At 38.2% G+C, this 25,979-nt stretch overlaps 1 protein-coding gene across 3 annotated transcripts in view; it reads left to right on the forward strand.

Annotated features, from left to right (window-relative positions):
• The window catches only part of CCSER2 (coiled-coil serine rich protein 2), a 70,898-nt gene extending 45,737 nt beyond the window's left edge, over nt 1-25,161 (forward strand). For 2 of the 3 annotated variants that reach the window (XM_042818163.1, XM_042818164.1), the window contains exon 10: nt 19,910-25,161. In XM_042818163.1, coding sequence (XP_042674097.1) covers nt 19,910-20,728 — 819 coding nt within the window. In that variant the 3' untranslated portion in view covers nt 20,729-25,161. Of the gene's footprint in view, nt 1-10,080; nt 10,166-19,909 lie in introns of all 3 variants that reach the window. The other variant, XM_042818165.1, reaches the window with a different exon arrangement.
• The last annotated feature ends 818 nt before the right edge of the window (nt 25,162-25,979 follow it).

A 25,979-nucleotide genomic window follows, 5' to 3' on the forward strand; every position in this document is an offset into this window, starting at 1 on the left:
CTGTATGTCCTTACTGCTGTGCTTAGCTTAAACATTCTTTTGCAGACCTAATCATGTTTGAAAAAATAATTACAAACGTTTATTTTAATATATGTAATTAAACTTCAGAATTCTCTCCTTAATCATTTTCTGAACATTTGTGTCATATTCAACCCAAGCTGTATATCTAACCATACATTAAGACATTTTCTTATCTTGATTTTGAAGTTGGTTTTGTTTGAAGTTTAATCATTTCTGTGTGTGCATCTGAGGAAAAGTAACAGCATATTCTAACCTTAAGTCCCTAGATGTAAACAATGAAAGTTGCTTAATTTCTTCATAATCACATATTTGGAGAAATGGTCAAATTAAAAAAAAATTGTTGGATGAATGTCAGCTTGACAGAGGACATCTTTGTTCTCATACGTTGTTGCATAGAAATACTGCTGCCACATACAAAGTTATTGCATTCTCAGTATAACTGTAAGGGAATACTTCAGATGGAATGTTGGTGGGGGGAGACAACATTTTTGTTATTTTATGGGAACAATTTTTTTCTGAATGATGAACAAGGCTTTTCTCAATCGCCAGCAAGTAGTCTTCAGATTGCACTTCAGGCACTACTTTAGCTAGAGAATCCTGAAAAATCATCTTTACAAGATTAAAAATGGGTTAGACTCTTTAGCTTCCTTTTACCCTGCCATAAGTTTTTTGATACCAAATTGTAATTAAGATGAATCAACCTTGCCGCCCGTCTAAAACTATTCTAAATATCTAGTGCTAGGGTAGAAATGCCACCTTATGGCATGCTCACCACTTCCTAGTGAATCTTCTTTTCCATTGAGACCATGCTTTCCAACCTTCTGTTGTGTGATTAGAACCCAGGGTAAACGAAACATGACCTGAAGTGGCTCTCTTTTTTTTCTTTCTGTGGCACCTCTGTTTTTCCACTAAGCACATGGAATGTCCTTGATGCTCATCCCATTCATTTCTGTTCTCCTGTACCTTTGGAGCTCTTGAGCTCATGTTTTTTTCCCAAGATTTAGTTTCGTGTATGGTGACATGCATGTGATGTTTTTCCATACTGATAATGTTGCTAAGTTAGTGGCTATTGTTGTTTCCTTGGTCTTTTTTTCCTTATCTCATTTTCTGTATAAATTCAGAATTAGATTAGTAACTATTAGAAGTTAATTGCTAGGTGCAAAAGCTTTAATTTGAGCAATCTGTAGCGTTAATTGTTGAGACCAAGATATCGGGAGATGGAGGATGGAAGAGGCAGGTTAGTATTTCAGCTAAGAGCATTCAGTAGGCCCAATTATCTCTTTGGTCAGATAGAAGTATGTGTCTTCTTCAAAGTTCAGTACTTTTGTTCAGAAAGACACTTCATTGCCATACAGAAACCGTCAGGTTGTAAGGGAGAATGTCTATAAATTAAAAGAAAAATAACATAACCCATGCTGTGTTCATAGCTGGGGGCGTGTGTGTATGTATGTACACATGTATGCACAAACTTATGCAATATAAGCTGCTTTTCAGGAACTGTTACTTGTAAATCATACAGCTCAAAGTTTGGGGCACAGTGTTTGCTTTATCTTCTGGCTAAATATACAGTATAAATATAGCAAGCCTTGGCACGAAGTCATTGTTGATCTGGAACTCAATGACAGTGTCACTTGCAGTAGAAAGAAGAAACAAAAGACTGCATTTTCTTGAGGGATGAATACAGTAAAAGCAAATAGCAGGAGACAGGTGACAAAAATGTATTCTCACTAGAAGAAAGAGTCTTAAATTTTTTTTTTTTGCTCTATTAACATTTTGTTCATTTTAAAATAATAGGCTTGACCTGAGGGTGCAGGCTGGTTAAAAAAAAAAAAAAACAGCCAGCTGGTAAAAAAAAACAACAACAACAACACAACAGGTTCATTGCATCTAAACATGATTTAAATCACAAATGGATATTGTTAATGGAAACCATGAAGGTTTTGTGTAGGCTATGGTTTTAAAAATGAAATTATAATTGAATTTTTTGTAGTAGATGTAGAAATCAGAGGCATAAGCTTTTTGTATCTTTTAGTGTATTAATAATTAGCGAAGTTGATATTCAAAACAAAACTGTTTTGTTTCTTTCTAAGCTCTGACCTGCCAGTTACTTTAAATGATGTCAAATATCAGAAGTTACTTCAGTTACATTGGTGTAACTTTATTCAGAAATTCTAGCAAAACTGATACTATAATTCAATTCATGAAGCACAAGTCCTTGTACATACTGTAATTTGCTGTGTCAGAAAGTACTTCGTATTTGTACTTAATGTAGTATTTCATAAAGAATGGACACCAGAATGAACTAGACAATACTGAGAGTGGAAATCAGCTATTAAGAGATCTCAGGAATATAAAAACTATATGCAAGTTATTCCAAGTTTAGTCTCTGTTTAAAATAGCTAATAATCTTGCTAGCATTATGGTTTCCCTAATTAATAGACTTATGTCATTAATCGTATTCTTTCACAGATGTTTTTGCTTCTTTCTACGTTTCTTGAAAATGGCCCATCCTGATGTAGTAATGAATTTATCTGTGATCACAGTTTTGTGAAAGTAGCTTTTGGGTTTTTTCTACCTATTCAAAGATAAACATGTGTGTAAGTGTAAGCTATATAAGTTTAGGTTCACTCTTCAAACTCATTTTGAAAGCTGAGCAATTGAGATTTGCTAGTTAGCTATCTGTTGCCCAGCCACCCTCTGTTACATAGATGTTTTCCATGTAGTGTCCTGCTCAAAACTACATTCTGTAGTTTTATTGTCTGTACAGTCAGTGATAAATTAGGGAGAGCCATTATTTTTGGTTAGCTATCCTCAAGAGTAAAGTCTTCTGCAATTATTGACTGACAGAGCTGGATCATGACATTTCTGGAAGGACTTTATATGGATCTCATTTAATTAATTCACTTCCAGTCAATATGTGCCTCTTCTTTAGTTGTGATGAAAAATAGAAGTAAATAAAGCCTTGAAGAACATACTGAATATAAATTTGCCTGAAGAATTCAGTGTTGGTGGAGAAAGCTTACAGTGTGGCATCTGTTGCTGCAACTGTCTGGCAGGCTTGCAGCACTGTTTCAGTAATAATAAATACTTCTCCAAAATCAGGTTTATGTATCAAGCTTTGGCTTTATATTGACAAATTATTTGGCTTCTAGGACTGGAAAGGTTGTTTGCAGATGCTGAAAATCTGAGCAAATAATGATAAAACCTTGAATTTAAATGAAGATGCCTGTAAAGGATTCTCACCCCTGAGATCAGTTCCTTAGCATCTTCTTAATTTGAATGTTCCCCCATGCCCTGGAACAGTAAATATAGTGCGGTAAGAGTTGATTTCTTCCTTTGTCTCAGAGAAGTAATGATAAGATCAAGTTTTGTTTCCTATATAAGCTCATTCACGTCTCTTTTAAAACACTGTGTGGGAGCATGTGTATTCTTGCTATATTTCTTCTTCTGCACTTTGCCTTTCATTAGGATATTGTTCCAGTGTACTTTTGCGAAGCCTCTCACACAGTTTTAGTAAACCTTCATAATCATTTGGCTGCCTCTGTGTTCTGTTGTCATCTTTGAGTTTCTTCTTTCACCTTGGCCTTAGATTTTCCTGTATGCTTTGACTGCAACTGTTCATTCAAACTCCCAGATGCTGAAGCCTAATCAGTGTGTGTTTATCTTCACATTTAAGACAGGTTTCTGCCATTGTCAAGCACTTCTCTATTGTTCACTTGCTCTTCTGTTATACAAAGGTTGCTCTGAAAGTAATGCTTCCTATTTATTTTCATGGAAACTACAACAGCTACAAAGGGCACAATAACACTTTTAGATAGAGCAAGTTCTCGGCTACAAAACACCTTTTTTTTCTTTTCAACATAGTTACTGCTACTAGCTGTACATTTTTGCCAACAACAAACAAAAGCCTGCATGCCATGCTCATAAAAATCTGCACCAATGTAAGTGGTGCACTGTCTCACAGCTGCTGTGATAGCTTTGTTGCTAAGAAGATATTGCCCACGCACTCTGTCATTCATTAGTCTGACCAGATAAAAGTCAGGAGGCCCCAAATACAGACTCATATGTTGGATGTGGTGGGACAGCCCAGCCAAGAATTGCAGTGTTCTCCATGGTCTTCAAGCTGGTATAGGACCTGACTTTATCATGTTGCAAGAGAAAAGTTGCCACCTTCTCTGCCCTGACTCTGGAAATTTGAGCATTCAGCTTAGTGTCAAAATGTAGTAGTCAGAATTTATGGTTAGTCTCTGTTTCAGGAAAATCCAAAAGGATTGCCCCTTTCCTATTGCAAAAAACAGTGCACATCCCTTTACTTGCTGAGGGCTGAGCCTGGAACATTTTCTTTGACGGAGTTTACATGTCGTCACTCCATCAACTGCTGTTTTGACTCCAGCTTGTAGTGGCACCACATCTTGTCACCAGTAATGGCGATCCAGGAAACTCACCTTTAGCCTCATATTTGTTGAGTAGGTTCTGACAAACTTGCATATGCTGTTCTTTTTGTTCCTGCTGAAATGTTACCGCCTAGCCCCTCATTGTGCTCACATCCACTTCTCATCTCCGTCAATATTAAATAAGCATCAGTGAATGTGTGCCACTTGTTCCACATGAAGGAACTGAGTTCCAAACCTGTGCTTCATCAGCACTTCCATGTCAGACACCATTCTGTCAGACTGCCCTTCTGCTGCCATCAGCTGCAAAACAACAATATGTAACAGAATATTATCAGGAAGGTTCAACCTCTACTGCCTGTGATTTCATGGGCCACCATAATGAAATAGGAGATAATACTTTCAGAGCAGCCCTGGCAGTATTACTAATACACTTTGTTGGTAGCACAGAAAGTAAGTGGACTATGTAGTTACGTTGTACATCTGCTTCTTGCTTTGTTAAAGTAACACTGTTACACTGTGTAACACGCAGGCACTTGCCCAGAAGTGGGCTGTTAAAGCTCTCATGGATGATTTTTGTTTAGTGAAAAACTACCACGTGGAACTTAATGTATACTTTCAAAATTATCATTGCATGCCAGGGTTAATTATTTGCATCTTCCTGCTGCTGGGCTAGCAAAAGGCAACTGATGCAAAAACATTTGGTTTACGCTGATGCTTAAAGTATGTTGTATGTTTCTTTATGATGTGTTCTTGTAACAACTGGGGCAACTGGTAATGCTAGGTGAGACAGCAAAGATCTTATTAATGCTCAAAACCTCCAGACATGGATCTTTCCTGCATTTTTTCTGTGCAGTAGGAAAAATTTCTCTTAATAGTAGTAGCTTTGAATATTGGTGTACCCATGGAAAAAGAGTTGCACTATTTGGCTGATAGCCTAAGACTACTAAAACAGGAGTAGCTTAGAAGTTTTTCTCTTCTCCTGCTGTGGCAGAAGCATGTTATAGAATCATGAAGCTTGGAAAAGACCATTAAGGTCATCTTGTCCAACCATTAACCCATGTCCTCTAGCTGTATCTCTCAGTGCCATATCTACCTTTTTCTTGAAGACCTCCAGGGATGGTGACTCCATCACCTTCCTGGGCAGCCTGTGCCAATGCATCACCATTTTTTTTCTGAGAATAGAATGTTCTTAATATCCAATTTGAACCTCCCCCTGTTGCAACATAAGGCCATTACCTCTCATCCTATTGTTAGTTACCTGGAAAAGGATGCTAACCCCCTTTTGTACTTGTCTAGAGTGATGATATCTTCCCTGAGCCTCCTTGTCTCCAGACTAAAACAGTCACAGTTTCCTCAGTCGCTCCCCATAATGCCTGTGCTCCAGACCCTTCTCTGGACACACTCCAGGGCCCAATGTCTTTCTTGTAGTGAGGGGCCCAAAACTGAACATCAATGCTCAAGGTATGGCCTCGCCAAAGCTGAGTACAGGGTGACGATCCCTGCTTGTGCTGGCTGCACTGTTTCTGATACAAGCCGTGGTGCTGTCAGCCTTTGTGGCCACCTGGGCACACGGCTGGCTTATGTTCAGTTGGCTGTCAGCTAACACCCCCAGATCCTTGTCACTCTGAACTCATGCCTGGTAGCAATGTATGAGGTTGTTGTGAGCAAAGTGCAGGACTCAGCACTTGATCCTGTTAATGCTTACACAGTTGCTTCTGTCCAGCTAGCCAGCTTGTCCAGATGACTCTGTAGGGCCTTCCTACCCCCAGGCAGATCAATATTTCCTCCTAACTTGGTGTTATCTGCAAACTTCCTGGGGGTGTGCTCAGTGCCCTCATCCAGGTCATCAATAAAGATAGTGGCCAGACCCCAGTACTGACCCGTGGGGCACACCACTCATAACCAGTCACTGGCTGCATTTAACTCCATCCGTCACCACTCTTTGGGCCCAGCCCTCCAACCAGCTCTTTACTCAGCAAGGAGTGCATCTGTCTAAGCTATGGCCTGTCAGGTTCCCCAGGAGAATACTGTGGGAGACAGTGCCAGAGGCTTTGCTGAAGTCTAGTTATACTACGTGAACAGCCTTTCTCTCATCTACCAGGCAGGTTACCTGGTCATAGGAGATGAGGCTGGTCAAGCAGGACCTGCTTTCATGAACCTGTGCTGCCTAGACCTGATTTCCTGGTTATGCTGCATTTCCTTTTATTCATGTGATGGGTTATTCCAAGGTTCAAGTCTCTTTATAGCGCTGGAAAAGTCTGGTGGTGATATTTTTATATTTTTTTAAGGGTTTTTTTTAGTATTTTTTACTAAAATTTAAGAACAGCAACAACGAACAGGTTTCCCAGTGCATTTTGGTTTAAAACTTCACAAAGCTTTTAGCAAGAATGGTACAATTTGTCAGGATCTATGGAAGCCGTTCATCTTGTTCTGGTTTGTGTGGACTTTGTTTTGGTGGATAGTTAACACTCTGAGTCACTTTTCTACTTATAGGATGCTTTTACTGTTTTTGTTTGCTTGTTTGTGGGTTTTTGTTTTTCTGCTGTTTCACTGTTTCAATATCTAGGGAATGAGAGGAATGGGATTCAAGTTCAGTGCCTTGATGCACATAATAGCTGAGGGGGGAGGATCTGTTGAGGCTTCTGCTTAGCATTGAGGTGCAGGTGAGAAGACTTGTATCACAGCTGCAGAACCTTGAAAAATCCAAACATCTTTAAGTTAATTTTTTAAAATAAAAATGTAGGTAAGTAATATTCTCATCTTTTAATTCTGCTATTGCTTGCTTATTGGTTTTAGAGACTTTCTGATAACTAAGATATTTATTAAGGAACTGCAGTTTTCTGCATACGTTAAATATGTTCTGTAATCTGAAGAGACATACGTATTAGTGTGTATATGCTTATTTTTCTTGGACATCCGAGAAAAATCCATTGTGTGTTTGGCTAATAGAGGGAGATGAGTATGAGGCTTTTTTAAAAAAAGAAAAAGCTTTGTAAATTTCTTTGCTGGAGTCTTGTACACTATTAAAAGAAAAGCCATCTTTTCCTAAGTCAGACTTAATGTCAGATAACTATCTCTTAATGTAATTTACGTAGAGGATCAGAGTAATATTTATCACTTGTAAAATCAACGCAAGTTATAATACATTAATAAATCTCCAGCACTGTATTTCCTGTTCCCTATTTGATTCCATTGATGTTGATTTTTAATTACTTTCTTTTGATGTACAATTAGGCAATGCTTTTGATTTTTACGAAGGCGAAATTCAGCTTTTGTTTGAGACTTGTCCGTATGGAGCAATGTGAACTTTGAAGTCTGCTGCCAGAGTAATAACTAGGTCTGCTTCTCAACTTATGAGATGTTCCTTGGCATTTCTGAGAGGGGAACTGAGCCATGCCTGGAGAGCAGTTCAGTCTAGCAGGCAAGACACTGAAACAAGTTAATTGCCCATTCTCCATTTACTTCAGTCAACCAATAATGATTAAATACCACGAATAATTACTGAGCAGACTGGATTTAGGGCTGTTCTTTGAAGTGTTAATATGGATGCCTAAAAGGTACTGAAATGTATCAAGACATCTAAATATTTCTTCACTTTTACAATAGTATCATAGCTATTAAGTAGCTCAGCTGGCTTGCTCTTAATCTCTCATTTTAGAGAGAGGAAGGAAGAGGGTATAAAACTTTAGCCACTCTTCCTAATTTAATACATTAAAATATCAAAGAAGTCTGGGGAGGAAAAAAAAAATACAACAAAACAAAAACTAAACAATCAAAAAAAAAACAAACCACCAGCAACAAAAAACCACGTTACCAACCTGAACAGTTCTCTACAAGATGAAACCGGTGAAACTGGCCTTTTTACTGTTTGGAGCCTGGACTATATTTAGAGAATGAAAGTCATTTTCTATTGTTCCTCCATGCTGACATAATGTAGGATGCAATGTGAGCAAACTGTATACAGATGGCCTGAAAAATGTGGTGTTTTGTACAGTGCTGCGGATATCCAAAGCTTTTCTTCATGTCTCATCAGTCAGGGATCAATTTGTCTTGTGCCTAGGAATATTTGTTTTTTAATACTAATCTTGGTGCATTATCTTATGTTGTTTTGTCATACTGCTAAAGCTAGGAGCGTTCTTTCATGCAGTAGTCTAAAAATTGTGTGAACCCTAATGGCTACTGAGAGCAGACTGTGAGGACATGTGAGAAGTAATCAGTATCTCCATCTAGAGTTTTTCAGATGGCAGTGAACTTTTTCCTGGTGATTTCTCTTAAGTAATTGTTACAACTCTTCTTCTGAAGAAGAATGAAGGAGTCTTCTCTACTCTGTCTTTGTTTTCTGTTCTAGTTCAAGAGTATTCTACCTGGCAAGTTCCATGACTTGATTTAGAAGGATATGTTAAGTTACATCTTAACAGTAACGAAACTTGGAATAATGATGTATGAAGTCTAGCTAGATGTAGAAAAGTGGTGGGTCAGGGAAATGTTTAAACTTGCACTAGGATTAAAAAAAAAAAAAAAAAAAAAAAAAAAAAAAAAAAAAGGCAGACTGTTTATTTGTAGAAATCATATAGTGCTTAATAAACTTTGAAAAGAATCGTGGAAATAAAATACTATTTCTCAACCATGGCAGTGAGATGTGCAACAGGCTAGCAGAGAAACTAGAGGGGAGGGGCAAACCATTGTTCTGGTTCTTTTGATAGAGATGTTTGTTTAGGTATGAAATTCCCGCTATCTGAAGAAATAGCTGCAAATGGTTGCTGTTGCAGTCTGCTGGTTACTGGTAGCTGGAAGCAAGGGAAGGCCTTACTCTTGGAAACAGTGTTCCAGAACCCTTGGTAACAGATTTTCCACTGGTAAACAGTGAAGGGGCTGTAAAGACTTAAAGCTGACTTGCTGGAATGGAACATCAAGAGTATCCAGTTTGAGAGGGCAACTTGGATAGGCATCTTTTAAAGGCATGGGTAGAGAGAAAAATATACACATGAAGTTACTTTTTCCTCTTGTCAATTCTGTGATGATCTGAAACATCTGATAGGCAAACCTGCAAGTAATCAACATACACAGTCACAGTTTTCTGATCCTGTAGTAGGGGGCTCAAGCTCCTAAAGCAAAGTGCAAGGCAAGCAGGTCAGTGTCATGCCTCCTCTTTCACAATCAGTAATGCTATCAAAAAATGGGCTCAAAAGCATTGGGATTTATTGGGCATTTTTTTTTCTGATAAAGTCTTTTTAATTATAAACTGTTTGGTTTTCTAGAGGATCAGTGTTGTTAGCCAGTGTACTAATTGGTAAGGCATTTAAGAAACATATTGAAACCTGTAAAAATAAAAATTTTAGCATGCATTTTCAACATGAAAAGTTCAGCTACTGTATTTCTTCCTGGAAAAAAAAAACAACCAACTTTAACAGATTTGTGTGCATACGTAATGAATAAAAATGGAGGTGTATTACAAGAGTTCTGGCTAGGTTAGGGTGTCACAATGCCATCACGTCCTGTGGACTTGAGTAGAATCTCACATTTACCTCAACAAAGTAGTAAAATTCGTAAATATATTGATGCCTTTCTGGGGGAAAACAGAAAAGAATGGTGTGGCTTTTTGGTGTCTTGTTTTTCTCTGTTCTCTTTTTTTATTATACTTCTCCCCCTCTCTCTTTCTGCACAGGGTGGGTATTCTGCTCCCTCCTTCTCTCCCTGGCAGGGCTCATTCCAGGGCATCCCTCGGACTGTTCCACCGCACCGCAGACAGAGTGAGTCTGTACTTCTCACTCATCTCCCTCACCGTGTTCCAGTAGAAGCTTCCCTTTGCACGCACTGTTCATCTTGTAGTATCCTCCTTTCTCAGGCAGATTTACAGGCATACACAACAGTCTGTGGCTAACCAAAATGCTTCCTTCAGCCAGCGTATCAGCAGCTACAACTTAGAGCTTTGTAACGGTTACTGAATGCTGATCCACTTCAGCAGATCTTCAGGCAAACCGGAGTAGTCCCATGTTTCCAGTCTTGTCTTAACATAAATCTTGCTTGCTGCATTTTCCCTTTGTTTTTCATGGCCGTAATATACTATCCCATTTGCATTTGTTCTGTTTGCTCATAAGTCTGCATGTATGCGTATGTGGATGTATTTACATGAATATGTTGTGGATGTACATAAAAAGATATTGGTGACAGTGTAGTTGTCATTGCCTCTCACAATAATTTTTTCTTAACTTTTCAGAATGGCTTTCCTGAAACTAGTATTTTTTTTTCTCTCCTGGTGCTTCTTGTAAAAATACTTCTAATACATTGAAGTGGCTGTTGCAAGACTTGCATGATTTGCTAACGTTGCTTTTGTGCTAGCTAAAGTGTGGGCTGATATAAGATGCTTTTGTTCTCTTGGCTTGGATCTGCAAAACAAAGACAATTGCTGATTTTAAAAATATGCACTTACGTAGATGTAGAGAAATGGTAAGTCTTATTTTGTGCTTTGGATTGCATTGTATACAGATAATTGTTCAAAGAAATATAACTAGTTAATAAAGCAAAGTTATATTTTTTAAATTCACTGTAATTTGAAAATTACAGTGTTTGTTTAGCAATGTCCAAGAGTGTATTTGGATGGGAAATGCAGTATAATTTTGGAAAAAGTAAGATTTCCAGGGCTGGTGGAGATCTGAAGAGTAAGCTTACATTTATTTCAGTTTGAAATAATCCTGACAATTATTTCAACTGTAAGAAAAGAAAATCTTGTAAGATATCTCAAATTGTATTTCAAATACTCTCTTGACGTTTGTGACAATATTCATTTAATCAACTCACCAGGAATGCACTTCCTGTTCCATAGGCTATTCTCTTTGCAATAGAAGGTTATGCTTTGTTTGTGTGTTTGCCTGTGTGTAAATGTAGTGAATGTAGAGCTCCCAACGCTGATCATCACGTGTTCTGTTTCTGGCTAGAGGGCAACAGTAGCACATCATGGCTTGTGTGCTGCCATATCAGCAGGGAATTGAAGTTTGAAAAGATTGGTCTTAAATCTGAGGAGCATGTACATACCACAGTTCTGGAACTTAATAATCATAGAGCCAGAATTGACGGCAGTATCTGAGCTCCCAGATACGCACCTCTGTGTCATGTCATTTTTCTACTTTCTTAGTGGTTCTGAGCTCCTGCTTTTTTTCCACCCACTGCAGCAGCCTCTTATTCAAGGATTCCACAGTGAACTTCCATTACTAAAGCTGGTTGGATTTTAAGTATACATCCTACACATTAGATTCTATAAATGAATAGTTACTGGAGTTATCACTAGCATCTTTGCTAGTGATGGATCCTCCATACTAGGTTTCCTTTTGGTTCAGACAGATTTTAGGTCTTCTGTCTTTAGTAAGGAATGCCAAAGGGAGGAAATTGAGGCAAGATATGAGCTGGGTATCACCACTGAGAAGAAAAAAAAAAAAAGCAGTTCTTTTGCAATAATATTGAGATGGTGATGGGAACACAAAGGACTGTTTTGGCAGTGTTTTTTCATCCAGAGATAATTGGAATTTAGCCTTTTGCATAGATAATGCACAAACTTGAATGCTGGAATGTGGGAGGTTCTGTCCAAACATCAGGAAGCACTTCCTTATTGTACTGGTAGTGGAGCACTGGCACAGGCTCCTCCTTGGTGGTCTTCAGAAGCCTCCTGGATGTATCCCTGGGCACCCTGCTCTGGAGGTCCCTGCTGTAGCCAGAGTTGGGCCAGCATCCAGAGGGCCCTGCCAATCTCAACCACTGTGAGATTCAGGATCCCAAACCTAAGACAGCGTCTGCACTTGTGAATGATGCAAGTATTTGCAGTGTTATGGATAGAAGATAGCTACTTAGAAACACTGTAGATCAAGAATGTAAGTCTGTAAACCAGTCATATATAGTTGTTTGATATAATTTTACTTAATTTTATGGCTGCTGGACTGCTAATTATAGAATCATAGAATGGCCTGGGTTGAAAAGGACCACAACGATCATCTAGTTTGTGCAGGGTCGTCAGCCACCAGACCAGGCTTCCCAGAGCCACATCCAGCCTAGCCTTGAATGGGGCATCCGCAACCTCCTTGGGCAACCTGTTCCAATGCGTCCCCACCCTCTGTGTGGAAAAACTTCCTCCTAATATCTAACCTAAACCTCCCCTGTGTCAGTTTAAAACTATTCCCCCTGGTGCTATCACTATCCATCCTCATAAACAGCCGTGTTTCCCCTTCTGTTTATACGCTCCCTTCAAGTACTGGAAGGCCATAATGAGGTCTTCCCAGAGCCTTCTCTTCTCCAAGCTAAACAGGCCTTTTCTTATAGGAGAGCTGCTCCAGCCCTCTGATCATCTCAGTGGCCCTGCTCCAAGAGCTTCACGTCCTTCCTGTACTGGGGGCCCCAGGCCTGGACACAGCACTGCAGATGGGGCCTCACAAGAGCTGAGTAGAGGGGGATGATCACCTCCCTCTCCCTGCTGCCCACCCCTTTTTTTAATGCCCAGAACACAGTTGGCCTTCCGGGCTGCAGGCGCACACTGCTGGCTCGTGTCCAGCTTCTCATCCACCAGGACCCCAAGTCCTTCTCTGCAGTGCTGCTCTCAAGGAGATCTTCCCCCCCATTTGTATAAATACCTGGGATTACCCTGACTCAAGTGCAGCACCCTGCTCTTGGCTTTCTTGAACCTCATTAGGTTTTCATAAACCCACTTCTCCAGCCTGTCCAGGTTCCTCTGGCTTCCCTTCCTTCCTTCTAATGTATCAGCTGCACCACTCAGCTCGGTGTCATCTGCAAACTTGCTGAGGGTGCACTCGATGCCATTGTCTGTGTCATTGATGAAGGTGTTGAAGAGCACCAGTCCCAAGGCTGACCCCTGTGGGACACCGCTTGTGAGCAGTCTCTGCTGATCACATGTGCCCCTGCTGTCAAATATTATAATACTTTTGTGCATATGCTTCTTCTGTAAGCACTGATTTCAAGGTTGGTGTGCTTCCAGCCCAATTTGCCCTAAGATCCATCCATTCGAGGGTTTGTTATTTATTTATTTTTTTTCCATGCTTTGGAATTATGTGCATGTTTTGTACTTCAAAGGAGAAGGGTTTTTGTAATATTTTGTTGCTTCAGCAGCCTTGGAGACGATTCAGCATTCCATATTTCATAAACACTTTCCCAGTAGTGTGTGGATTTCTTTTTAAGAATGAAACTGGTTTTGTTATTCCAGTAACTCAGGTGTGCTGAACTTGATTCGTATATTGTGTATATAGGATATAATTTGATGACATAGCAAACTTTCTCCAATGCCATTCAAAACTTTCCTATTTGTATCCTGGAGTTTTAACAATGCATCTCTAGAAATACTACATTTTCAATAAGCCAACTATAAATTGTTACAATATAAGAATATAATACCAGTGTATCTCAGCACCTACCTACATTTTCCTTTCAGAATAGAGATGAAAGCTGTTCTTTTGCTCACCTGAAGCTCTGTAGTTGTCTACATTTGTTTACTAAGCACTTCATGGGAAAAGTATTTAGAGCTTTTGTATATAAGAATTACAAATAAAGGTAACGAAAGTAGTTCTAGCAGAATTTCCACGATAAACACATGAATTTCCTGATCAGTTTAGGTTCTTGCGATGTCTTCATATTAACAGAACAAATTTGCTTCAGAAAATTAACTTGGAAGTTCTAAGAGTGGTAAATTATTACAGATGTCCTGGAAAGACATTATTGTCCTTTATGCTCTCACAACACAACTAAATACATACAGTGTGCAGTTACACAGCCATACTTTTCTGTTAGTTGCCCATATATCTGAATTTGTGGACAAAAAGCCTGCCTTGATGTACTATATTATTTTCAGCAATTCTTTTTTTAGAAAGTTCTGTTTATACATGCACTATGCAAAAGAGTCCATGCTATGCCATATTATTATTTTATTCCCTCACACAGTGGTGAATGATGGTCTGAAGAAAGGGGAGAGATTCGGTCTGTTATGTCTCATAGTCTGTCATACTCCATCCTACCAAATGCTATTTTATGATGCTGGAACACAGGTTTAATACAGCTAACTAAAAGAAAAAGAAAGGGGAAAAAAATCAAAATATTAACAAATGCTACAGATTTAAGGTGTGAAATCTTGATCATAGAAAGTGACAGCTGTTCCATGTAGCCTTCCAGCAAGGCTGCATTTTCAAATGGAGGTGTGTGAAATGACAGTTTATCCTGTGCAATGGCAAAGAGATGTGATGTCAGAAAATGAAGCATATACGTGGTGGAGTTTGTGTTCCTCCCTGCTCCTTTTCCAAAAAGAAGACATGTTAGTTTGGTGTCTCTTCAGACTCATGAGTGAGTTGCAAGGAAGATGGATGCAGTCAACAAGGTTGCAATATGTAATGCAGTTTAACTTATGATGTTGTTTATTGTTAGGTATCTAGCATATATGTGTTTGGATGCAGGTATTTTTGATGTATGTGCTTATAATCATACACAAATGCTGGTTAATATTCTGAAGGGTATTTGAGGTGTAAGAGATTAAATGTGCTAAAGACTTGAAGTTAAAAGAGCAGAGGTATTCCATGTGGATTTTGCTGTAAACATGGTTTGTGCTGCATTACTTAAACATTATTGCTGTCTTTATTTCTGGAAGATGGGTGAAAAACAAATGTGGGATGTGCTAATTGCAATTTAAATGATGAAAAGTTGCAGTTCTGTCATGGCAATTGCTCAATGTTTTGTCTTGGTCCTCTGACATCATTGTCCTTGTCTTTTTCTTGTCTCTGCTTTCCCATTATGCCATTGGCAAGGAGTTGAGAAGTTAGTCCATTACTTCTGTGATAAAGCGTGGTACAGTACAACTTCAGATTTCTTCCCATCTCCTCCTCACGCATTTTATTGTTGTTCTTTTGCCCTATGCATGATGCATGTCTATTGGAGATGTGCATGTGGTTTTTATTTCTCATTCCTTCATTTCCTTTGTTTCTCAGATTACTGCAGGGAGAAAATGTCTATATTTAGTTCTGCAGAGATACTGTATGGGTAGTTGAGATGGGTATTCAGATTGGAGAAACAGTAACCAAAGCAAAAATGAAGGGAATTTTAAAGTAGAGATAGTGCAGTGCCTGTAACTGTTATGACTGCATTGACATAACTGCTTATCAGTATAACATGCTTATTTACATCTTCATTAGTTTTGTATCAGAAAACTATCTCAGTGGTTCAATACCTTTATACTAATGATAAACCTCTTCATGGATGTTGTTGGCATTTTTCAATAGATGATCAGAGAAACAAGGAAAAATCCCCGAGGCTGATGTGATAGGAACTCCAATTGAATGATCTTGATTGGTGCATCAATATATCCAAGCAGTTGAAGCTTTTGCCACTACAGAAAATTCCGTTTCTTCGTCTTGCAGTGTGTTCACAAAGCATTTTGTCTGCTGTACTTTCTGAGGAGAACTTACTGTCCTCAGTTACGTGGTACTAGAAATGAGTTTGAGCATCAAACTTTACATTCCAGGAACATCAGAAAGGAATGTAGGTGGTTTTGTCTCCCTGGATATTTTTTTCTTTGGACAAAAGAAGAAATCTTAGCATGACAGTCTCCACCAAGTCGTGGTCCATCTCCTTGAAATACTGTCTTTTAAAGCAAGATAGGTGACAAATTTTTAGGAGTTCTATGAACTGAAGTATTATTCATAGGAGGGGAAATGCTTTGTTATCTTTTAATTCTTCCTCCTTGTGGCAGATTTCACCAAGCAGCGTTCTACTGGCTTTTAGATTAATAGCTTAGTCATGATGTGTTAAAACCTCATGAACAAGAACTTGCGTGTTTTGGAAGTGGTTTTCTACTTTCATTGCCATCTTAGATGTGTAACAACTTGAGATAATCTGTATTTCTGGTAACTGACCAGACTTTGAGTAAGTGGAAATACCAAGTTAGGAAATAGTGCAGTATTTAAAAAAAACTTTGCAAAAATGATATAATATCTTTAGTGCCATCTTTGTAATTTTGGGCTCGTACCTGTCTTCTGTTTGAATTATGAACCTCACGGATCCTATGTTGCTTGTACCCTTTCAGATTATGAAAGGTAACAAGGGAAGGATGTATTTGGCTATTTTTCTACATAAAGCATTAATGCAAAATAGTCCAAATTAAAAACTCTAAATAATACCTATTCTACTGTTAAAAACCTTGAAATAACAGCATTATCAAAAGCTTGTTTCTCTGTTGTTTCTATTAACTTTCTTTTTCAGCAAGTTAATTTTTTTCTGATTAGTATAACTAGCATAATTAGTTTCTAAGTTAGGATTTGTAGTGTCAGGAAAAATTTGCATTTTTTAAGACTGGCATTTAGAAGCCCTTTCCACGAGAAAGGAAAGGTTTTGGTGTTGTGTACATATTTGAACTCGACATAATATTACTTGCTATAAACTTTTTTTTTTTCTTCATTAGATGAGAAAATCAGTTATTTAAGTATTTGTACAGTAATAATATGTGCTTTGCTTTGATTTCTGTGCACGTTTTTAGCAATTTTGTTTTTGTAGATGTCCTCTCAAAACAATAAGCCAGTTTGGCTAACATCTCATAAGCTGGAAGGATAATAATTTCTGTAACCCATTACAGAAACTCTGAAAAACAGCATTAATATCTGTAGGATTTCTTTAACAAAGCTGTAACTTTTAGAATTTAGAATTACTTCTTGTTTTAGTACTTCCTGTAAGATTGGTTGATTAAGAAGGATGGTTTTGCATTTGACAGCACTCAGAAAAAATAGGTTGTTATGGAAAAGTACATTCATTCTAGACTGTTCAACATGTTTCTCACTTCACGTATTGATGTCACTGGTCCAACTTAGGTGTTGCCTTTTCTTACAAGGACTGGTGTATTTTAAGTGGAAAAAGGTGGCTAGCAAATTGGAATTAGATTAAAGCACCTCAGTATTTCATTACCATTAATTTTTCTCATTATGATGACTGAGGATTCTGTTTGCAGTAGAAATATTACAAGATGAAAGATGAAAATCTAAAGAATCCTGGAATGTGCTCTTGTTTTAGAAACATTATAGAATTTTAGCGTGCATTGATATCATTATAGTCTCTGCTAAACCTGAAAAGAACAAAAAGACTGAATGAATAATGTTTCACATTTTGAAGCTGAGAATAATAATTCAAGAGAGTGCCTGAAGAGATAGTTGTACTCAAATCCCTTAGGACAAATGTTGCTTCTGTTATGCTGACTGTATTTTACTTGTAAGCAAATGCATTAAACATGTTGACTATGTGCATACACACTGTAATTTAGTCAGGATTCAGGTAGTTTCAGCAAATTTCATGGATAGGACTAGCTTGTTGCAGTTGAGTTCCTTTATAAAGAAGATGAGAAAATCACCCAAACTTGAAGCTTGTTAAAAAGTATAGTTTAAGTTCTAATTGGTTTTGGGGTTTGCCATGCATTGCAGGCTTCAGTAATTCTCCCAAGACCTGTGTGCAGGTTTAAGGTTTAGTTTGTGTTTGTACACATGTTAAGGTCTTTTTACAGGAAGGAACAAAGAAAACATACAAATGATAGAATTGTAGAATCACGGAGCAGCTCAGGTTGGAAGGGACCTCAGAGATCATGTAGTTTCAACACACTGCCATGGACAGAGTTGTCAGGTTTGAATGTGCTGCAGAATTTCTCAGTGGTTCAGACAGTGAGGTCACTTCAGACATGGAATAGCTATAATTTTTCTTTTTCTCCCCTTTTTTTTCTGATTTTTGTGCTTCTGTCTCCTAACCGCTACCAGTGCAGCAATCGCAGTAGCCACAATGCAGTTCATAGCCAAAGGTGGAAGAAGTGTGAGAGAGAAGTGTGTCGGATTCGCACTGGACAGGGAGACACAGCAGGGTTCATGCAGTGTGTGGAGGCTGCAGCAGACTGTAGCTAAAGCCAATTGATATACAAGGGAAAAGGCCCTGCCAGCCACCTGAGCGAGCTTCTCTCATTCACAGGCACTGCTGGTGAATATTAGCATGGTTATTTATTATGGATGAAAGGTATCAGGAGGTATACTGACTGAATTGTAGATCCCCAGAGCTTACCCTGTGCATAACATTTTCTCTACATAGTCAGATGGGAATCTGAGGTAGACAGAGGAAGAAGGATATGCAGCAAGACTGTGAAGTAATAGGAGAGCTGTGGTGTATCTATTTGGTGGAGACAAAACCTGCTTATTCATATGTTTCAGAGCCTGATGAAGAAACTCCGAATTCTCACAGTAATTTGCCCTCCACAGGTGTTTTCTTGACACTTGGTAGTTGGAAGCAAGCTTAAACCTTGCTTCCAACTGCTATTCTAAACCTGCTATTTACCTTACACCTTAATTGAAATTGAAGCACTGCTGTTATCCATAAAAATGACCTGTCCTTTTTGGACTTCACTTTCTGATCCAGAAGAAGTACTGGCAATTTTCTTGTCCAGTACTAAAATGTCTCTTCTGGCAAAATACAACGTCTTTGTTGTGTTATTTTTCTCTCTTTGGTTATTAGCGTAGCACTATGTGATCTCTAGCTTAACATATACTTTGTTATACTATTTTGTTGAAGATCATTTCTATACCAGCCCATCTGAATTCACTTCAAGATCAAGCAGTTTGCTGCATCTATTCTGTAACCTAATTATAGCATACCTGTATCCAATTTTCTGGCATCAGTTATGCAAAGAAAATGTGCTGTAAATTCGTTTACTTCCCCTCCTTTGTGCTGGCTTAGTCCCCAGCAGTGGTATTTTGTGAACTTCTGCTGCCCTTGGGCCGTCCTCTCCCTGTCCCGGATTTCACCCAGCAAAGCGGCTTATCTCTATTCATGAGGAAAGAAAGATGCAGTGTCAGAAAACTGAGTGAGAACTGTAAAGGGACACCTTCCTCATGTTTATAGCTATGTAGTATAACTCTCTGGACTTCACTGGATTTGTTGTTTCTGCTTACTGTTCTGCATGTGAAGGAATCAGAAGTAAACCACTGTCCAGTACAGGGAAACCTTAATGCAAATGAATATATTTTATATAAGCTCTGTTCCTGTGTGTACAGTATGTAGCAATGATGGAAGCTTTGGGGTAGCTAATTTGAGTACACAGTGTACAGAAGCTAGAAGATGGATAGTCTGATAGCTGTTGCATTTGTTTAAGGATTTCAAATCAGAATTTAAACAGTATTTTTGTGTTGTTGTTAGGATGTCCTGCAGACTTAAGGTAAAACCATCAACCAAATCTTTTTATGTCTCTTACTTTACACTTTTTTTTTTTTTTGTCATTATTGTTGTGTATTCCAGTACTGGTTTAACTTTTTCCACCTAAGTTACAAATCACATTTGTTCATGTCCCATAAACCATCCTATTTTACCGAAGTAAAATGTTTTACTTTTATAAAAGATATACAGCTGTTACCAAGCATCCAGTTAGCATACTTGGGGTTCAGAGCGTTATCTGGTGCTTTCTTTGCCTAACATATTACTGCATTCTTTTCTTTTTACAGCCTCAAGTACTACAGCCTTCCAGCAGCCTTCCCAGTTCCACAGACCTCGTCCAGGGAAAACTAATAAAAATGCCACATATCGAGGCCCCCAGTGAATATTCTAAACATGGTGTGCATGAAAATGGCAATCATCAGAATCAAAATGCTGCAAATATATCTCTGAGAAATAGCCTGAATAATGTAAACACTTCAGTGAACACACAATTAAGCATAAAAGATGAGAATACATTGCATTTGGAAAATGTGAAAAATAAATATACTGAAGATCCTGGGGAGGTGGCTAGTGATAAAAAAGGTATGTTACTATCATGTTCTCGTCTTCAGACCTCTACACGAATTGATGCTAGAGAGGTGCGGACTGAGGTAGCTGTGAAAGGTCAATCCTCGTTCATGTACCAGGCTTCTCGGCCAAAGACTTCAAGAATTGCAAAGCCCCCAACTGCTTTAGTGCCTCCTACAATGGCCGTACTCGCAAGGTCTGCAAATCATTCCTCTGCTTCCAAGGAACCTGAGCTTCTACCATCAAGTAGTTCGACTCAACAGCCAACGTCTGGTCCAGAGGACCTGAAGGGTAAACAGAGTCAGAAAGCGTCCAAACTTCGCCCTCCAACTATATCCTTTGTTAAATCTAAGCAAGTGAGCAGTCAGAAATCCACGTCGGTGTCTCAAGAGCCTCAAAGCACCAGTCTGAAAACTAACATCCCAAAGCCACAAGTGCAGAGAAAGGAAAATGTGCAAACACAGAACACCGCTTTGCATTCTGGGGACAGTTTGCCCTCTAGTCGGCTTTCCCGCCTCCCTAAGCCAAAGACACATTGAGGACATACCTACGTCTCATTGGGTGATGTCATAAGTTAAATTGCTTCCTCTGTATTGACGGCCATTGAGGCTGTTTCATCTACAGCCTGAGTGAATAGCAAAAAGAGCGTTTTCCTTTAGTGTTTGCATATTCTGTTTTTTTGTTCTGAAGCTCACGTTACGAGCTGTGCAGCAGTTCTTGAGAGTGTTAAATTATATTGTAATTCTGTATTAATTGTATTGCACAGTGATCTCAGTACTGAAGCCTGGTGGCCGTGAATACCAGAATGCTGCACTATGTATTCCAGGAGGGCAGAAATGATATCTTACCTCTGTTAACTTGAGTAATTAGACAATGAAATTACTATTCAGTTAAACTTCTTGGTTCTTATTCAGTTTAACTACTTGGTTCTGAGGACTCGTTAGGTTAGAGTGGTAGAAAGTTAGAATTATTAGCAGATGTTTTATTGGCCATAATTCTGACTCTGTATTTCAGAGGCCTATGCAAAAATCCTCGTATTTATCATTATCTGAAGACTGACATATTTAATGTTATTTAATCGGATGGGTTGAGTGGTTTGTGTTGTTTTTGCTGTAATCTGAAGTTGCTCTGTTCTTTATTTATCTGGTTTTCACTCTTCACAGACAACAGGTTTCACATGGTGAAATGGATCTTCTCTCTTAAACAGCATCATTTGTTAAGATATTGTGGTATGTTTTTATTGTGTAATAGACACATCACTGGGTAGATTCTCAAAATGTAGTGCTAAGGATATTTGTGCAAAACCTTGCAATGCAGGCTCTTATGAATTGGTAAGTAAGGAGCCCAGGGGAATTAGGGGTCCATAACACCTATGTTGAGGTTGCACAACATGCATTTTAATGGATATATTTTAACTTTTATTGTACTGTTTGTATTTATTGATTTCTGTTTAATATTGAAAGACTCTGAAGTACCTGACTTGAAACGTTTGCACAAATTTTGCCATATGTGTAAGGATTTGAAACTATTTTACGTAATAAAACTTGTATTGAAAAAGCAACTATTTTTAAATAATAATAAATTAACCCAATTTATTTGTCCTTATCGAGAGCTGGTACTCTAAGAGTTTTTCATAGATGTGCATTTTGTTTTGGGAGTTTTTCTGTAAAATTTTTTTTCTGTAATTATTCAAGAAGTGCATGATAACTGGCAAGGAGCATTTGGGGGGAAATAAAACAGAAAAATCAACATTCTTCGGCTTTATAGGGTAAGTTTTTTTTTTTTTGTTATTTTTTTTTAAAGTGATGTGGAAATGTGCCCATCATGGTGCAACTGTGGGACCATAACACATGAGCTGTGAGTTGAATATATGCATATCCAGTCACGTGTTCTGGAAACTTAATGTGATGTCCCATCTGCTATTCTCCTCTTTCCCTTCACTGAATAGTAGATGTTAATGTTTTGGGGTTGGTTTTTTTTTTTCTATTCTTGAGTTGTTTTTAAGATAAGCAGCAGAAGGCTGTTACAGTTCACTTAAAATCTGTTTGTGTACAGCATATGATGACAGAAAAATGAAATACAGTAAAAGTTTGTTCTAGGCTTTGGCCTTAGGACATTGGCATATTGCAGTATTTTCTTTGAGAAAATGAAGTGAATGGGCATAGACATTTCATAAATATTTTCCACAATTACGTTGTGTTACATCAGCCCTTCAACTCAGGATATCCTTATGGATACCTTGGTTGGATGGGTAAATGAAGAAAATGCATGCAATTTGAATTTCTTGCTACATAATGAGTGTCCCCCAAAGGTTTGGATTCATCGTGCTGTAAATTCTTCAAACGGTCAAAGTATAGAAAAATGAGAGGTTTGGAGGAGGAAGGAGTTAGGGGTGGCTTACATTCCAGAACTGCTTCTAAGAATCTGAAGTAAGAGGCCTACAGGACTTCCTAGTAATTGAAGGGGCTATGTTGAGGATAATGTAACCTAAAAGGAATGAGTAACAGTAAGTGCTGTAGTTGATACAAGATGAAAATAGATGCAACTCAAGATGGCTGTTACAAATACTCTCCAGGAGAAAAAAAAAAAAAAAAAAAAAAAAGTTTTTTCTTGCGGAGCATAGAATTAGATGGCCTTCAGTGTAAACGTGTGCTTTTGATAATGATTTTTTGAATATCTCCCAAATGAGCTCCTGGCAGCTGACTTTGTTACTCAAGAGTTGAAAAACTGCCAAGGGAATGGTCAGGTTCCCAGTTTGTTTTCTGGTCCGTATAGATTTCTGCGGAAGGTTTTTATGTTCACTTTCCTTGAAGAGAGGCTGATTTTATTTTTGGTTGTATGTGTTTTTATGTAAAAATAATAATAATTCTTTTCACTTAATCCAACTGATGGATATTTCACCATGAATTTTGTTGCTTTTTATTCTGGAATTGTCACCAGTCTGGTTTAGTGATGTTAAAGTTTGTATGTTTACATTTAAAAGAACAGACATCCATCTGACTGCACCTTTACTGAAAACTTGGGAACGAAGCAGAGAGATTACTAGGATTTTTTGGAATACAGAAGGTGGCTCTTCATTTTATTTTTAGAATAACAAAAATACATTATTCGGTGGCTTTTCTTCCCTGTTAAAGGGGCATAAATTGATTATACTTTTTGATGTTAATAAATAGCACTTCTCCATTTTGTTCTGTTGAAGATTAGAGAGACATTGAGCTGGAGATACTGGGATTTGCTCACGGATGAGACAGATGCTAGTCTGAATTGTTTGTATTCAGCTGCTAACCTCACATCCCTGTAAAGTATTTTAGCTCTTCTGACTTTCCCAGGAAAGGCTCTGTTGCACGTATAGTAAGTCCAGAGTATGAGCAAAGCCTGTCAGCAGATAGGCGAGGGGGAAGAGTAGCAGTGAAGTGAAGTTTGAAGGCTCACTTCGGTGAAGGATAGGAGTTGGGGGGGAGACAGGTAAGAGGGTTTTTGTACAGCTTGTAGAATGGGATTAAGTAAGTATTTTCGGGTAATTTATCTACCTTATGGAAGGTGCAGATATATAATCAGTACTTGTGCAGATTGTTCTAAATGCATAAATTATTTTATATCTTTAAATTTTTGGTTTTTTAGATTAGTGCATTTTTTAATGTCTTATTCTTTTGTGCAGTATTCACAGAAGTATTAAAACTACTGTTCAGTATGTGTGTACAGAGGCAATTACATGTTTTAACAAGTGAATAGACACAAAAGAAAAAACAGAATTGCACTTTAAATGAGCTTTATTGCTTGGAGTTGTGCCTAAAATAATCTAGATGCCTCCTGCTGTGTGTGGCTTTAGTTTGAAACTAATTTCCCTGCTAGCGTTACTGTTTCCAAGATATCTTCACATCACTTTCACAAAATTGATATGCACTCTAGCATGTTTGAAAATAGTCATGTAGTGTACTGAGTTTTTGTTGTGCAATGGCTTTAAATTTTCTGTGGAGTTTTAACACTGCTGAAGCAGCCAGTTACCTTCCGCTTCCCTGAAGCCAACACTTCATTTTGCCAATCTAGGCCAAAGGCAGCATTTTCTTAGGACTAGCATAGCCCTTCGAAAAAATTATGATCCCAGCAAATCTTTTTGCTGGGGAGAAAAAAAAAAAAAAAGTGCAATACTGACTGTTAGAATTGCTGCAAATGATCACAGAAGCCCAGAAAATCCTAAATTGCACTGAATTTTTCATGTAGTTCTGAGAAAGGTGGGTTCTTTAGACTCACTGCTGTGAGAGTCGAAGTTAGACGTAGCAACTAGACTGCACCATAGCTCAGTAAGATTTACTTCATCCTTGATCCAAATGCCCATGTGTTGTAATGATGCTGGAAAACTGGTTACCATTTGCGTGATTTACTTTGTTTGCATGTCACAACCATATGCACATCCTATTCTAAAATGTCATATTGGGTAGGTTGCATGTTGCGGGGGGGAGAAGTATTTGTTTTTGCACAGCACATAATCCTCTTATTGTGGACATTTTCTTGCCATTCATAATGGCATTCTGTTCTTGAATTGGGCTTCCGTAACTATTTCTTATCTTGTTATAGTGGCTTTTTCTGAGCAGAGTGGATTTAATACATGATTCTGGTGGTAGGCCTCAGTATAGTAATCTTAACAACGCTATTGAGGAAATTCAGTCACTGTTGTGGGAAAGCTTCTAGCTGCCTACTCAACTATAAAAGCATCATAATAAAAAACAGTATAATTCCAGTGTCGATGAAATCTTAAATTCAGTACTAGCTAAAACAAGAGGTACCCTTACTATATCTGCTTGGTTGGTTTTGTTGGTTTTCTTTTTTTTTTTCTTTTTTTTTTTTTTTTACCCAGACCAGAGTAAATATTGTATATTGGGATTTGCTTGTAAAGTTGATTTAAAACCCTGTATGTAAAAATTCCTTCCTCAATGTTGCTCTAGTGAATAAAAATAAAAGTCAATTCTAATCAGTCGCTATTTCTCCTGACTGTTCACTTCATACATACATATATATATATATGTATTTAAATTGTCATTGAGTGTGCAGAATTATGCAATGGAAAGGGAGTGGTGGCAGTGGTGGGAGATTCTTTAAGCTTACAATTGTTTTCTCACGAACTTGTCTTTCTTCAACAGACTTGCAGCTTTTTTCCTCTGACTTAAAGCTTGAGAGCAATTAAAAACAGACAAAAGGCATAGAAAAGCTATGAACAAGGACTGATGTGGTTAGTTTTTGAAGGTATGTTATTTCAATTCTAATGCACAGTTGAGGAGAGCAAATGGTCAAGTCGTAGTTTTATTGTGTAAACTAAATTGATCTCTTATGATAATAACTTTGAGTATGTTGCATATGGCTTCCAAGTTCAAGCATAAAATATAAACCTTCCTCATCTGAGGCCCATAAAGCTAGTTATGTACTGGTGGATCCTCCTCCCTTGTTTCTGCTGGGTTAGCCTGCTTTTCATTGCTTGATGAACAGCACTGTATTTTAGTGGCGTCTGATCCTATCCGTGTGATCACCAGAAGATAAATAGCTGATGCAGTGACTGTGTTGTTAGCATACTTAAAAGCTGGAGTTCACATGGCTCTCCCATTCTTTCTTCCCTGCCATCTCCTATCCAGAGGCGTAGGCCCTACAGCTGTGATGTGCTTGGCCTTAAAACAGTGTTCTACTCACACTGGAACAGATCTGCTGTGCTGTCATTGGGCATAATGCTACGTGTGAGAAGAAAGTGTTAGGTGATGACACTTCCCTCCTTTTGAAACCCAGAATCAACATCTTTGTCGC

The sequence above is a fragment of the Centrocercus urophasianus genome, unplaced genomic scaffold, assembly GCF_019232065.1.
Source record: "Centrocercus urophasianus isolate 14NV4802_14NV808 unplaced genomic scaffold, USGS_Curo_1.0 seq_17, whole genome shotgun sequence".
Lineage (NCBI taxonomy): Eukaryota > Metazoa > Chordata > Aves > Galliformes > Phasianidae > Centrocercus > Centrocercus urophasianus.